This window comes from Penicillium hordei (assembly GCF_028827395.1).
Source record: "Penicillium hordei strain IBT 12815 chromosome Unknown utg000004l_segment0_segment0, whole genome shotgun sequence".
Taxonomy (NCBI): domain Eukaryota; kingdom Fungi; phylum Ascomycota; class Eurotiomycetes; order Eurotiales; family Aspergillaceae; genus Penicillium; species Penicillium hordei.
In genome coordinates this window covers 248,202-262,303 of record NW_026623145.1, presented here as the reverse complement: position 1 = coordinate 262,303, position 14,102 = coordinate 248,202, and the positions used below count along the sequence as shown (strand labels likewise).

General features: G+C 49.7%; 4 protein-coding genes across 4 annotated transcripts; 2 read left to right on the top strand and 2 right to left on the bottom strand.

Moving 5' to 3' along the window:
• Positions 1-1,769: 1,769 nt before the first annotated feature.
• On the top strand, positions 1,770-3,592 carry N7537_007382 (putative choline sulfatase; the record flags this gene model as incomplete). Its single annotated transcript, XM_056898439.1, has 2 exons — positions 1,770-2,180; positions 2,234-3,592. The coding sequence occupies 2 exons, from the start codon at positions 1,770-1,772 to the stop codon at positions 3,590-3,592; spliced, it is 1,770 nt and encodes a 589-aa protein (XP_056750515.1).
• A 2,194-nt stretch (positions 3,593-5,786) lies between these two features.
• Positions 5,787-7,147, top strand: N7537_007381 (nitrilase; the record flags this gene model as incomplete). Its single annotated transcript, XM_056898438.1, has 2 exons — positions 5,787-6,260; positions 6,323-7,147. The coding sequence occupies 2 exons, from the start codon at positions 5,787-5,789 to the stop codon at positions 7,145-7,147; spliced, it is 1,299 nt and encodes a 432-aa protein (XP_056750514.1).
• Positions 7,148-7,583: 436 nt separating this feature from the next.
• N7537_007380 (uncharacterized protein) lies at positions 7,584-9,657 on the bottom strand (the record flags this gene model as incomplete). The annotated part of the gene is made up of 2 exons (XM_056898437.1): positions 7,584-8,668; positions 8,727-9,657. 2 exons carry the CDS (start codon positions 9,655-9,657, stop codon positions 7,584-7,586), a joined length of 2,016 nt encoding a protein of 671 aa, XP_056750513.1.
• Positions 9,658-12,251: 2,594 nt separating this feature from the next.
• N7537_007379 (glutamate decarboxylase) lies at positions 12,252-13,842 on the bottom strand (the record flags this gene model as incomplete). The annotated part of the gene is made up of 2 exons (XM_056898436.1): positions 12,252-12,366; positions 12,419-13,842. The coding sequence occupies 2 exons, from the start codon at positions 13,840-13,842 to the stop codon at positions 12,252-12,254; spliced, it is 1,539 nt and encodes a 512-aa protein (XP_056750512.1).
• Positions 13,843-14,102: the final 260 nt, after the last annotated feature.

Here is a 14,102-nt window from a genome sequence, read left to right as displayed (position 1 = left end):
TTAAGAAGAATAAGCCCAGTTCAAACCGTGGCCAAAAGGTATGTGGGACATCATAGCCCTCGTACTCAAACCAAAGTATGAAAAAAACCAACTTGTCACATGCCTCAGAGAAAAGATACTTATCAAGGCATATGCACCGCACTACACTAGAGAATAGGTCTATGCACATCATACGTCTACATTAATACGTCTACATCGGGTGAAACCATCCCATGTTGACCTGAAAATGTGCACGTTGATGCAAACGTGGCCATGTGGAGCATATCAACGTACTTTGTACAGCAATCATCGTGCAGAAGAAACAGCGGTGACTGTGTTTCACCTCCAAGAAACATACGTAAACATTGTAAATCCGGGGGTGATCTTAGACCGCTCCTCATGGCGTGCTCGGAAAGGGGGATTGCTCATTGTGGAGCGATGATACATTACATTCCCCCTCCTTTCTTCCTTCCTGTTTCTTCGTGGATTGTTAGAAGAAACGATAGAAGAAAAATAAAAGAATCAAAAGGAGCAAGAGTCCCACCGGCGGAATACTCCGTCGCTATCTTCGATCTTTCACGACGTCTTTTTTTCCTCCCTGGTAGTATCAAATACTGCGGTATGATTGGGCGTTAAGATAAGCAAGTGGAACCTCTGCCACTAAGCCTCGCCTCTAACCTTGTTAGGTTATCCCAGGAGGAAAAAGACTCGATTTATTGGTTGAGAAGGCAATGACCCGATCTTGTGGAGCCCAAGGTTTTACTAGTGGTCGGCTTTGGGATTCACTAAACTAAAACAAGTTAGCCTTTACAGGGTCCTGTCACACTGGAAACGCTGCCATGGACGTGGGCTGTCCATGCCGTTATCCACTCCGGGGTCGAGTACGCGTGTGAACTGCACTGAAGCTAGACTTTGTACTAAATCCCCCGACTTTGGCACGATATGTTTTAATTGAGATTATTGGTTTTAAGGGGGTGAGATGAGTGGTGGTTTTACATGCACGGTTGGTATTGTGGTGGTATTGTGACTTACCCAATGTGACAGATGCAACACCTGGACCACACACGACCGCCATAGTGCCTGTAAAGTGGCGACTCCCTCGGAGCCCGATGGGATTTTATTACCTACAATTGATAAAAATCACTGGTCTTGTGACTGGACATTCTGATTTTCAATCCAATTATTGCTAAGAAAGATAACAAATATCCAATTAGGCAGCTAAAGGGGAAAAACTGTAACTAGCACTCGGGATTATCTAGTTCGGTATTATGTTACCATACAGGTTCTTCCGAAAATCACACCATCGATGCTTTGAATGATCCCATCGTCCTTGCGGGGGGAAGTACGTCAGTGCCGGATCATCTCCCCTGATCTCCGTTGCAGGCGGGAACTATTTTGTACTAATCGATTTGGGATACAGTTACAATGTACAGCAATTCCGTAGGGTTTATGGTCAAATAGGAATAGAAAATATGATCTTCATCGTGTATCGGGGAAATATTACAATTAAATACACACCCTTTTCAGTCTTGGCCTTCATGTGTTCAACTGTTTTAGCCCCCAGTCTCTCTGGAATTATCCAATTATCTCCTTTTTTTCCCTCTTTCGGTCTTTTTTTTAATCTTTTTATCTTTTTATCCTTTTTTTTTTTTTTTTTCCTTTGTTCCCCACATTCTCTCTCAACTTCATATATCAGCCGCTCTCCCACACTTTTTGTTCTCTTTTTCTTTCTCATAATTTAATTCTAATTTCCTAAACATATTGGCCGTCCATTGAATCAGATATTCACCATGGCGACGAAGAAGCCCAATATCCTCTACATCATGGCCGACCAAATGGCTGCGCCATTGTTGTCCTTGCATGACAAGAACTCGCCCATTAAGACCCCTAATCTAGACCGGCTCGCCGACGGCGGTGTAGTCTTCGACTCAGCCTATTGTAACTCACCACTGTGTGCTCCCTCGCGCTTCGTCATGGTCAGCGGCCAGCTGCCCTCCAAAATTGGAGCCTACGATAACGCGGCGGAGTTGCCTGCGGACACCCCCACATATGCTCATTATCTCCGCCGAGAGGGATACCACACAGCCTTGGCCGGAAAGATGCATTTCTGTGGCCCGGACCAGCTTCACGGATATGAACAGCGTCTGACCAGTGATATCTACCCTGGCGATTACGGCTGGTCGGTCAATTGGGATGAACCTGTACGTCAATTTTACGAACAACCGTATGTAGCACCTTACTAATTGGAATATAGGATATCCGTGCCGACTGGTATCACAACATGTCTTCCGTGATGGAGGCAGGCCCTGTCGTGCGCACCAATCAATTGGATTTCGATGAAGAGGTGATTTACAAGTCAACCCAATATCTATATGACCATGTTCGGCAGCGCAACGAGCAGCCTTTCTGCTTGACTGTCTCCATGACCCACCCTCATGACCCTTACGCCATGACCAAGGAGTTCTGGGACCTGTACAACGATGTTGAGATTCCGCTACCTAAGAACGGAGCTATTCCCCACGACCAGCAGGATGCGCACTCGCAGCGCGTGCTGAAGTGTATCGACTTGTTCAACAAGGAGATGCCCGACGAGCGCATTCGTGCCGCCCGTCGCGCCTATTACGCCGCCTGCACATACGTTGATACCAACGTCGGCAAGTTGCTGCGTGTTCTTGAAAACACTGGCTTGGCCGACGACACAATTATTGTTTTCACCGGTGACCACGGTGACATGCTCGGCGAGCGCGGCTTGTGGTACAAGATGACCTGGTTCGAGAATTCAGCCCGTGTCCCTTTCCTCGTCCACTCGCCCCAGCACTTCGCCCCGAAGCGTGTGTCCGAGAACGTTTCCACCATGGATCTCCTTCCTACATTCGCCGAATTGGCTGGTGCCAAACTCATCTCCGAGCTTCCTCTCGACGGTGTTTCCCTCGTGCCGTATTTGACCGGCGGCGACGGTCTCCGCACTGATACTGTCTATGGCGAGTACATGGGCGAGGGCACACAGGCTCCTCTCATGATGATCCGTCGCGGCCGCTGGAAGTTCATCTACTCAACCATCGACCCACCTATGCTCTACGATCTCGTGAACGATCCAGAGGAGAGAACCAACCTCGCAGCCGGCCTACCTATCCCATCCAGCTCCACCCGCGCAGCCATAGTAGCCAAGCCCACCAACTTGACATCCGTCAACCTGCCAACTCCAGACGACACCCCGCACGCATCGCCAATCCCTCAGCGCCCCAACACGGCAGACTACCCCTTCCCCTCGAATACTCCCCCTCGCACCCCGAGCCCCGCTAAGCTCCCGCCTGCGGTACCGAACACCACCGACCCAACTAAGATCCTGGCATTCTTCCTCGAGGAAACCCATGCCCGTTGGGATTTGGACAAGATCCACCAGGATGTACTGCGTTCCCAACGCCGCCGCCGCCTGGTCTACTCCGCCTTGATCCAGGGTACCCAGACCGTGTGGGATTACGAGCCGCGCACCGACCCCAGCACCCAATACGTGCGCAACCAGGGCAAGGGTGCACTCGACGATGTTGAACTCATCTCGCGTTGGCCCCGTGTGCTCCAGCAAGCCGCTGCTGCGAATGGGATGTCTTTATAGATCATCCAATCGGGTTTTCGTGAATATGCCACTTGGCTCGAATATTCGTTGAAAATATTTGATTGATTGATTGATTGACTGCTTTCCCCCACCCCCCGTTTTTTTTTCCCTTGCATTTCAGCATCATCATTCATGTTGTTCTTTTGCGGAATTCCTGGCATTCGTTTTATTCGGGTTCCATTCTCTTTTTTTTTGGTGATCATGTTTTCTCTCGCATTTTTACATCTCTTATTTTCATGCTAAGGGGCGCGCTATACCCGGGACTTATTTCCCCAATTTGCATCTTTTCATGCGGGTCGGTTTTGGCTGCATGGATTATTTTGTACATAGTTGTGCTTTTGGTCCCCCCGGGTTGGGTGTTTTGCCCTGTAAATTGTTGGTATTGGATTCACATTAGGTAGATACAATATGCAATCAGACTGTCAATTGGATTTTGTATTGTTGTTCCACCTTTGTCTTAAAGCTGTTCTTCCAGTACGATAGTACCAAGCAATCCTTCTCGCCAAAGGGCCGGATAGTGGACGCGCTTGCCTGCCGAGACATCACAAATCAATATGAGGCCGGAAGTTCAAGGCATGGGGCAATCAGGATGGTTTGTATCAGACGCATATTAATGTGGGAGAGACGTGGAGCAAGTAAACAGGATCTTAGGCAAGGCTTTTTCTCCACGAGGCCGACAACCTTCACTCCAGTCAGGCCAAGACTGGGCAGCTGTACTGCCACTAAAAATATAACGGTTAGTCTCAATATGTGTTCAAGTCGAAGGAAAATCATACATTGACATTGTTTATAACATTCGTTTCCAGAGGGAGAGATCTACTCCATTTAGTAGCCACGTGTGGACGATGGAAAAATGGCTCGAACCAAGATGCGAGTCTAATAGTCCTCCGTCCAAACAATTCGAGGCAAATCTGGAAAAGGGCCCAGGTCAGGGCTCTTGGGGAAAGAACAACCCTTGGTTCCCCCTAGTAATGGTGCGCGTTTGCAAAGCAGGGGCACGATCTTCAGTGTCTTCAAGGGCACTGTGTCCAATCTTTCCCGCTTGGATTTTGTGACCGAATAAATCATTTTCTAAAGTCTGAAGGCTTCACTGTTGCCGAAAGGGTCTTTGGAGGAGTCTTAGTGCTGTGTGCGCAGTGAGGACTGCCATACCGATGCTTGGGGCCAGGCTGGGTCTTCCTCGAAGGCGAACTCCTGGATCGCAAGATCCATCTTTCATGGGCTTATTCAAACCTAAGACATCGGATCGTTATATCCGGCTGTATCTTGGCCCGTAGATATAGTCGAATAAGAGGTTTTGAATGAAATAGTCCGCTACGTCTCGGCAGGCGAGCGTATCCTCGATGATGTCATCGCCCGGGCATTGCAAGGAAAATCGACCTGGGATGGAGACCATCTCTATTAGAGAACCGAGTATCATATCTCAAAGTGATATAGCTCCTTGGAGCCCTGGGTTATCCAAGAGAACAGCCGAAAAGTTAAAAAGTCCACCCGAATCCGAGGCGGCAACTGAGGAGACTTGGAGTACCGAAAGATTTGGAAATTGTTCAGTGAGAATAAATATATGTTCAGGACCAAGAGAGTCGGTGGTAAGGTATTCGGAGAAGGGACAAATTCGGGAGATCGATGTGGCTTTGCGAGCTCAATCACAGGGGTTGGAACTATATTTGTAGCTATTGATCTTAGACCGATAGTAGCCCGGATAAGGAACCCTTTTATCCTTGCTTTTAAGAACAGTATGGAGCAGTTCGGACAATTTACGGCGACTAGGTGGAAATATCTCGATTGTATCGGTTGCGACTTTTGCTCCAAATGTTACAGGTTTGTTTGTGGAGGAAAATAGACATCCGCATTCTCAATGCCAATATGAGCTCAATAACCGACTCTCGGGTCATTACCCCGGTCGTAGAACCACAGGACACCTCAAAATCCAAAGCATAACGCCAAAGTTCTCCAAATGCCAAAATGTAATTCTTCAAATCTTGAAAGTTCACATTTGATATTGTGACACTTCACCCCCACTCCCTATATTCCTACCCTTGTCAATATAAAGTCCACGGCTACCCCACAGCCAAGCTTCCAAGCACCCATGGTTCCCCTCAAAGCCCATTCCGTCATAGTTCAACCAAATTCCCTCCTCTTCTCCTCTTCTCAACTGTAACTCTTAAAACCACAACCAAATATCAATCCCAAAATGCCCTCTCTCACAGTAGCAGTCGCCCAATCCCGCACACACAAGTCCCTAACCGAAACCCTCCGCGCTCTTGAACGAACAACAGCCCTCGCCGCCCGCCGGGGAGTCCACCTCCTCCTTTTCCCGGAAGCCTATCTAGGCGGATACCCGCGGACATGCACCTTCGGCTCTGCGGTGGGAAGTCGAGACCCGCGCGGCCGGGATCAATTCCTCGCATACTTCAAAGCAGCCGTTGATCTAGGTGACACACCGGCTGGGGCCGGGGATGAGTGGATTGATCGCAGGCTGGAGATTGCGGAAGGAAAGAGGTTCCGGGGGGATGGGACGAGGGAGTTTCTTGAGCGTGTTGCGAGGGAGACTGGGGTCTTTATCGTTACGGGGCTGGTGGAGAGAGCCGGTGGCAGTTTGTATTGTGCCGTTGTTTATGTTGATCCTGTTAGAGGTGTTTTGGGGAAGAGGAGGAAGGTTATGCCGGTATGGGTTTCTTTATCCTTTCTTCTCCCACTCTATTATCGATTCTATACTGACCCTTGTAGACGGCCGCTGAACGCATGATCTGGGCCCAGGGTTCCCCCTCAACCCTCCGCGCCGTCACAACAACCCTAAACGGTATCCCACTAACCATAGCTTCAGCAATCTGCTGGGAGAACTACATGCCCCTCCTACGTCAGAGCCTGTACTCCCAGAACGTCAATATCTATCTCGCTCCTACGGCTGACGCCCGCTCTACCTGGCTCCCGCTCATGCGCACCGTCGGTATGGAAGGCCGCTGTTTCGTGCTCTCGGCGAACCAGTGCGTGCGCGGCTCCGAGCTGCCGGAGTGGATTACCGGTGGGAATACCGGTGCAAGCCCGAATCGAAATCCAAATCCAAACCCTCCTGCGGGTAAATCGCAGCATCCTGAAAGGAAACTGTCCATCACCGCTGAGGGTCCCCATGAGATTGTCTGGCCACAGGCTCACTGTGAATCCCAGGATCAGCGGGGTCAGCTGGAAAATCCCTCCATGCCGAGTAATAAGCATCCTCTGGCTCCCTCGGAGTCCGTATTGGATTACGTCTGTCGTGGTGGAAGTTGTATCGTCTCGCCGCTTGGAGAGGTTCTTGCCGGTCCGTTGTGGGAAGTTTGCACGGATGACGTGCCGGATAGTAGCGATGCTGCTGTGACTGATTCCGCACCTGGCACGTCGGCTAGTGAGTCTAACCCTGCTGTTGCAGCCGGTGATGGGTTGGCTATCGCGCGCATTGATATGGATGATTGTGAGCGTGGACGACTGGATCTTGATGTTGCTGGGAGTTATTCACGGAGTGATGCGTTTAGATTCGAGGTTGAGGGGTTGGATCTGGCGCCGCCGCCTTTGTAGGAAGTCGGTTTTAGTGAGTATGGTATATAGTGTTGGTTGAGTTTTGATGTGTTGGATATGGACTGAAAGTAATAAAACGAAGAAGAGGAATAGGTATATGAGTTTGTGGATCAGCTACGAAGAATGCCGCTAAGAAACATCGAAAGAAAAACTTTCTACTCAAAAAAGCACAATCATCACAGAATCCCAGAATCTAGTCATCAAGGCAAAGAGAAAGAAAAAGAATAAACATTGGCCCAAAACCCAACTGCAAACTGCCACCGCTGAACGACTGAAACGCCTCAGGATATCAACGGATATTAACAAGTCATGATCTTCGTCGCCATGCCAGCATGTGTCAGCTTTGTCCGTTTTCTCTGTACACTCTCACATCCTTTTAGATCGAGAACCACTACCAGCGATTCCTGATCTAACCCGGCAGTCATTTATATACCGTTTATTCCACCAGCCACACAGGCGACTTGATCAACACCGTTGCAGGACCCTTGCCGCGCACTTCGACGGCCAAGAATGCTGCGAACCGGATACGCGGGTGGCTCTGAGCTAACTCCGCAGACTCGCTCTTGTCCTCGGTTGGTCCAGGCGCCGGCGCCGGACGACTGATCTCGCTAGGGGCATGCTTACCCCTGATCAAGGCGCCAAAGATAGACTTTTTGCTGGGCTTTTGCTGGGCTGGTGAGGCGTTCTCTAGGACTCCGGCGGTTGAGCCGGATGAGGCATCTCCCTCTCCTGTGGCAGGGTCCTCGAACTGCTCTTGGTCTGAGGGTGGTGGGGGCGGGTGGCTCAGTGCCGGTAGTTGGCCTTCGACCTTCATGTATTGCTCGGCGAGAGAGATGCCGGGTGGGAAGTAATCGACGCAGACATCGCGGGCTTCGAGGGGGATTTTCTCGATGATATTGATTGAGTTCTCAATGATCATGCGCACGCTTGCTTCCAGATCTGGCGACGCAATTTCCTGCAGCTGGGATCCCATGAAGGCAGCGAGTTCCACGATTAGATGCTCAACTAGTTTAACGCGATGTTCTTGGGCTTCAGGTCCGACTAAGGAATCACTCAGTCCGTCGAAGGTTGTGCGGCGCCAGTAAGAAAGTCTTGCGGAGGCATTCTCACGGTCTTCTTCGGATGACTGTCGCTGCCGTCGTAGGTTCATTTCGACATTCTTCAGCTGCACACTGAATGCTGGATCCAAGGATGGATGGAAATAACGCTGGAATACTTCTTCTACTAGCCATCGGCTGATTACCGCCCGACCGACTGCTGTCATTTCTTTCATGCCGACCGATAAAGCATCCTCAGTGACCATTCCATTCAGCCACGATGGAATACTGCGCCAATGTTTGCGCACGGAGAATGCTAGATCTTTGATCGCTCCGTCAAGTCGCTGGAATCGGTTGCTATATTCATTATCGTCAAGTACGGTACGCGACACCGCCATCCGTTGGTGCGCGACCGTGTTCTGGAGATGCTGAACCTGCGCATCTTTCTCAAAGTAGTATCGTTTCACCTTGGAATACTTGGCCTCTGTTTATTGTTAGTTATCAAAAATCAACAACCGAATTCCAAAAAAAAAAGCCCTTACGGAGTTCATCATGCTTCTGGATCAATGCCCGCACGTCCACTTCCCCGGAATCCTCGCGGCGGTGTATATTGGTGGGTGTGCTCCGTCCGGGTTCAGGCATGTTGTTTGACACACTACCCTGCCGACTCCGATTTTGCTGTGGAGAACCCGCCGATTTTTGTCTGTCCAGCTGCTGAAATTGACCCTGGTTCTGTGATGCCTGCGCGGAAGACTGCATGGCGTCAGGATAAACGGACTGTAACGGGGAAAGCGGCTCATGAGTCTGCTGGGATGGGGGCCGGGTATTCAATACCGGATCCTGGACAGGGGGGAAAGCCTGTCCCCGATGAAGATGTTCCGGCGCGTGGTGTGGTGATTCGGGGACAATATCGGTGGGCGACGGTCGGACGTACTGTTCAAGCAGAGTTGGGTCGGTGCCGGACCGCGGGAGTTTGGTATAAAGGGGTTGCACCGGTTGCTGCGACCACTCGGGATTGTCTTGGGTGTGAGCAGGATGAGAAGGTCGGGGACCTCGTTGGGGCTGTTGGTATTGCTGTTGGTAGGCGAGAGATTGTGGTGCCAGAGGTGAGGGGTTCTCCGCGTAGGAATGGCGGAGATGTGTCGGACACTCGTCGGACTCGTCTAGGGTCTCTGGATGTAAAATTCCAGGTGAGGTGGGTTGTGAGACGGGAAGGGAGATTGTTTTGCCCTTAACAGAGACACTGCGCTCGACACGGCCCTTTTTGCGCTGTGAGTCGTCGGGGACAACGTTGGCGGTCGAACGGTCGCTCAAAGGTTTCTGACGTTGACTTTGTGACCGACTTAGAGTCTGCGGCTGATTCTGTACGCCGGCAGAGTACTCGAATTGTGAAAAGCGCCGGTCTGTATCGTTGGGTATGTTGGGGTCCGGTGGAGCAAACGCGGGGCGGGCCAACTGTTCGGCACTGCGCATAGAATGATGACTTGTCCGATTCGAAGGCGACTTGCTTTTAAAAAGGTTGCGCATCACTGCTTCTGATGAGCAAAAAAAAAGGGGGGGGAGGGAAAGAGAGGGGGAGAGGCTGATTTGGTGGACCTGGGGTCGACGGGCGATGATTGGAGAGGTTGTTCTATATATAGGGTAAACAATGGAAGGGCTTGGTGGGCTTGCAAGTAAAAGTTGATCCACCTTTATATAACCTCCCATTGCACTATCCAATGTCGAGGATACAGTCCCACTCAAAGTTACATTTTTGTAGCAGAGTGTTGGCGTGTTGTATCGGATAGGTATCTATAGCAGGGCCAATATGAAGCTACAGACTGAGAGATTCCAGCTGTCTCAAGTATCGGAGTCTACTAACGTCACTAGCCCTTCGCCTTAATATATAGAGCTGTACTACATATGTAGATACCGAGATAAGATGATAAATTCGAGATATATAGTCAGTCACCCGAAGCACAGGTGGCAAGTAAACAGCTTGTCTGGTGCATCGCTAAGACCACCGTGAGCGGCTTAAAACGGCGTCAAAATCGGCTGTTTCTGGCTTCCTATCATTCACCTATCAAAGAAAAGAGAAACAGTTGATAGAACAGCCCTGCAATTCCCTCGGTCATTCGAAGTCGAATACTTTTGATATGGAAAAAAGGAACACGAGCCATATACGAGCCTCGTCATCTACTGTACATACCATACAGCGGTTATAAACCGCCCCCAAATTCCCCAAGAAAAGAAAAATAAAAATAAAAAAATAAAAAAACGGATCCGCTCTCGATGGCGAAGCAAATTATAATTCTCGTATGAAGTACCATTCCCCATACCAAGAATGGTACACTCGAAATATGTGATGCCCTTTTTCTCAGCCCCGGACCAACGCGTCCATGGCTAAGCTCAAGCACAGACACGTGTGCAGAGTACGGTGTAGTTAGATAAAATCTCAATGCATTACTATTAGGCCCTCCTATTCCATAACTCGAATGCAATAGTTATTGACTCCTGTCTAAAAACACAGCCTTCTCCAAAAACCCCACTACCTCTATAATCCGCCTGAAATCTGAAATCCTGCTCCGCATCTATAGTACCCGTCAACGCTAGCGGTTCCATTAGTTTTCCTACTAAGGGAGAAGGAATGGTGGCGCCACCGAGGTGGATGAGCATCGAGTTGATTCGTTATTCTGCGTATCGCTTAGAGATTTGGTGCAGCTCAGCTACCACCAGGGTGTCTTCTGAGATGTAGATGCGATAACGGCAGGATAATTCTGTGGTATTGGTGCCGCCGTGGCCTAGCTCGAGCATCCAGCCTTTGGTTGGAGGAAACTGTTGATATGTTAGCTTGAGGGGAGTCTAATTAACAAACCCGGAAAAAGAAACTCCACCCACTACTACATTGGCTAGTGCGTTGAGTTTCTCTATCACTCGGTTAGGTGGCACATGCTTCCCTGGCATCGCCGTTACACGCAGTCGCGGCTATACCGGCCCTTCTGTGCCTTCAATGTTAATCTCAATCTGCTCAAATGGATCGAGCGCGGACACAGATGTAAACGAGCCGTGTTCCTTGGAAGTAAGATGCCCCTTTGCATGTGGTGTAGTGATAATGGGTACATCACGCCTCAATGTAGTCTCGACCTTTTTATCAAAGTGGTTAGTAACTTGCTCAATACTCAATACCTCGAGCCTCCGAGACTCACTCATGATAGTGGGAGAGAACGACCAGATCAATCCAAGGAAGGTCGTGTAGATAGACGGCCGGGTTGGTGAGGCGCTCACTTGACACACTTGGACCAAGGTGGACACGATCGCCTGCGCGAAGGAAGTTAGGCTAACACGGTCAGTCTGTGAGAATTTGACTTCCAAAGTTGTCATCAAGAGCTGGGATCAGTCATAACCCGTATTACAGCCCATTCTCTGATTTTTTTAGTACACGCTGGAAACCTTTCTAGCTGTGAACACATGATTGTTGTGGCCGTTCCCACGAAGAACAGGGTTGCGTTCTCCTCGCCTGACTTGGATGGAGTAAGCTTCGTCGCCTTGGCTGGAGAAAGTTGAAACGGGGCAGAAGTTTGCAGTGGAACGTCTCGGGCTGGAGGATGATTCCTGGTCGGGTCAATGGTCAATCGAGATACGCTTCATGGTATATAAGTATTTAGCGAGAGGATAAATCGTAGGAAACGCAGGTACTATAGCCCTAGCGAGTCATATATATAAGTCTACGTATAAATGTCATCACAATTAACAATAAGGGTTCCTGGTATGGCCTCCCTTCACCCTCAAGTGTTACCCTCGATGCGATAGCTGAATCGCCTAACTCTAGTCTACATGTGTAGTTTAGCAGTAGTCTAGCTAAGGCTGTACACACCGTCCATCCCTTGAGCATATTTTTGAGTTGAGATCAAGGACGTAAACACAAGGGCACTGCAACAATTGACCAATAGACATACATGTTATTGAAAGCTATTTCCCGCATCGAATCAGCACTTGCTGGGCCGTCCCTTGTAAACCTCTAACTTATGCAGGGCCAGTGACCTCAGGTTCATTGATTTATTCATTTCAACTTCGTGGTGCTTAGAAAATTAACACACACCATGTGTCTTGCCCGTCTTGCCCTGCAGCGAGTGTTTCTCGTCTATGTAGTGAGGGTGAACACGCGACCGGTGTCGAGGGTGGTTGCGGTGGCTCTGCATATGCCTGTGGGGCTGTCAGTATGAAAACAGAAACATCAAGAATAGAAGGGACTTACGTCTTGTACCTGGCAACCATGGACTTGTCCATAGCATCCAAAGTCTCGATAGCAAGTTTGAAGTCCTGGATTAAGCTGTCGCATCGGTTCATACTGAAGTCTTCGCGGATGACAACGCGCATCATCTGTAGCTTCTCGCTATGAGGCGCCATGGTGTAAGCAGGCACAATCCAGCCTCGCTCACGTAGCTGGTGGGCCACGGCGAATTCATCGTAGACACGACCGTTGTTTGTTGGAAGACGCCAGGCCACCAGCGGCAGACCACGGCCATGTGTCTCACTCAAGATGACCATGCCCATCTTCGCGAACTCCGCAGACATGTAGTCGCTGATGCGAGTTAGGTTGGTCATGATTGCACGGTAACCATGCTTACCCAGGCGGATCAGTTGGTAGTACTGCCCAATAACATGAGAAGCACCCTTGGAGAAGTTCAGAGTAAAGCTGGCCTGGTCAGCTCCGAGGTAGTTGATGTTGAACACCAATTCCTGGGGCAAAAACTCAGGAGAGCGCCAGATGACCCATCCGACACCGGGGTAAACCAGGCCGTACTTGTGACCGGAGACGTTGATGGAAACCACTTTTTCCAAACGGAAGTCCCACTCAAGCTCAGGGGTGATAAATGGAGCGACAAAGCCACCACTGGCTGCATCAACGTGAATTGGGCAGTCGATGTTACGCTCCACTAATAGGTCGTTGATCGCCTTGATATCCTCGTATTCACCGGTGTAGGTGGTACCCAGGATAGCGCAGATACCGATTGTGTTCTCATCCACCAAATCGACTGCCTCTTTGGGGTCGATCACGAATCGAGTATCGGTGCAGTAGACGTACTTCTCCTCGATATCGAAGTAACGAGCAGCCTTTTCCCAGCAGACCTGGACAGCACTGTTCATCACAATGTTGGGGCGCGACCAGTCCTTGCCCTCGGCCTTGCGCTTGTTCTGCCATCGCTTCTTCATGGCTAGTGTTCCCAACATAATAGCCTCGGAAGACCCAATGGTTGAAGTACCCATGGCATTCTCACTGTTGGGATCAGTGGGAATGTTGAAGAGTCTAGCAATCATATTCACGCATCGGTTCTGGATCTCGGCGGAGTGGGGATATTCTTCGTAATCAATGAAGTTCTTGCTGAAGGATTCGGTCATGATCTCCTCGATCTCATCTTCCATGTACGTGGTGACGAAACTGGCGAGGTTGAGCTTGGGATTACCGTCCAGACTGAGCTCATCCTTGATCATCCGAGCGGCAACCTGGCGGGGCATCTCTCGCTCTGGCATTTCATGCTGAGGCATATGATCAGCGGCAAAATGAGTGCCGTAGACATTGGTGTCAAGGTCATTCATCTCCAGAGCAGGAATGGAGTCAATGTCACGAGTAGAGGGGACGACCTCATGGTCCTTCTTAACTTTGGCGAGATGGACCATGATTGCGAATAAATGATAGAAGATAGAAGACAAGTAAAAGAATAAACAGCAGTTAAGAAATGAGGAACGGGAGAGGGACAAAGCTGAGAAGCGATAAATAGACAGACACCCATTCACGTGCGGAGACATTTAATGACGCAGTGCACGCACCGACTCCATCAGCCCATCACTTTTCTCTCTTCTTCTTCTTCTACACTTCTTCTACATTGATTTTATTCCTTCCAATACTATAATCTTTAATTCTTCTACCTAACTGAATC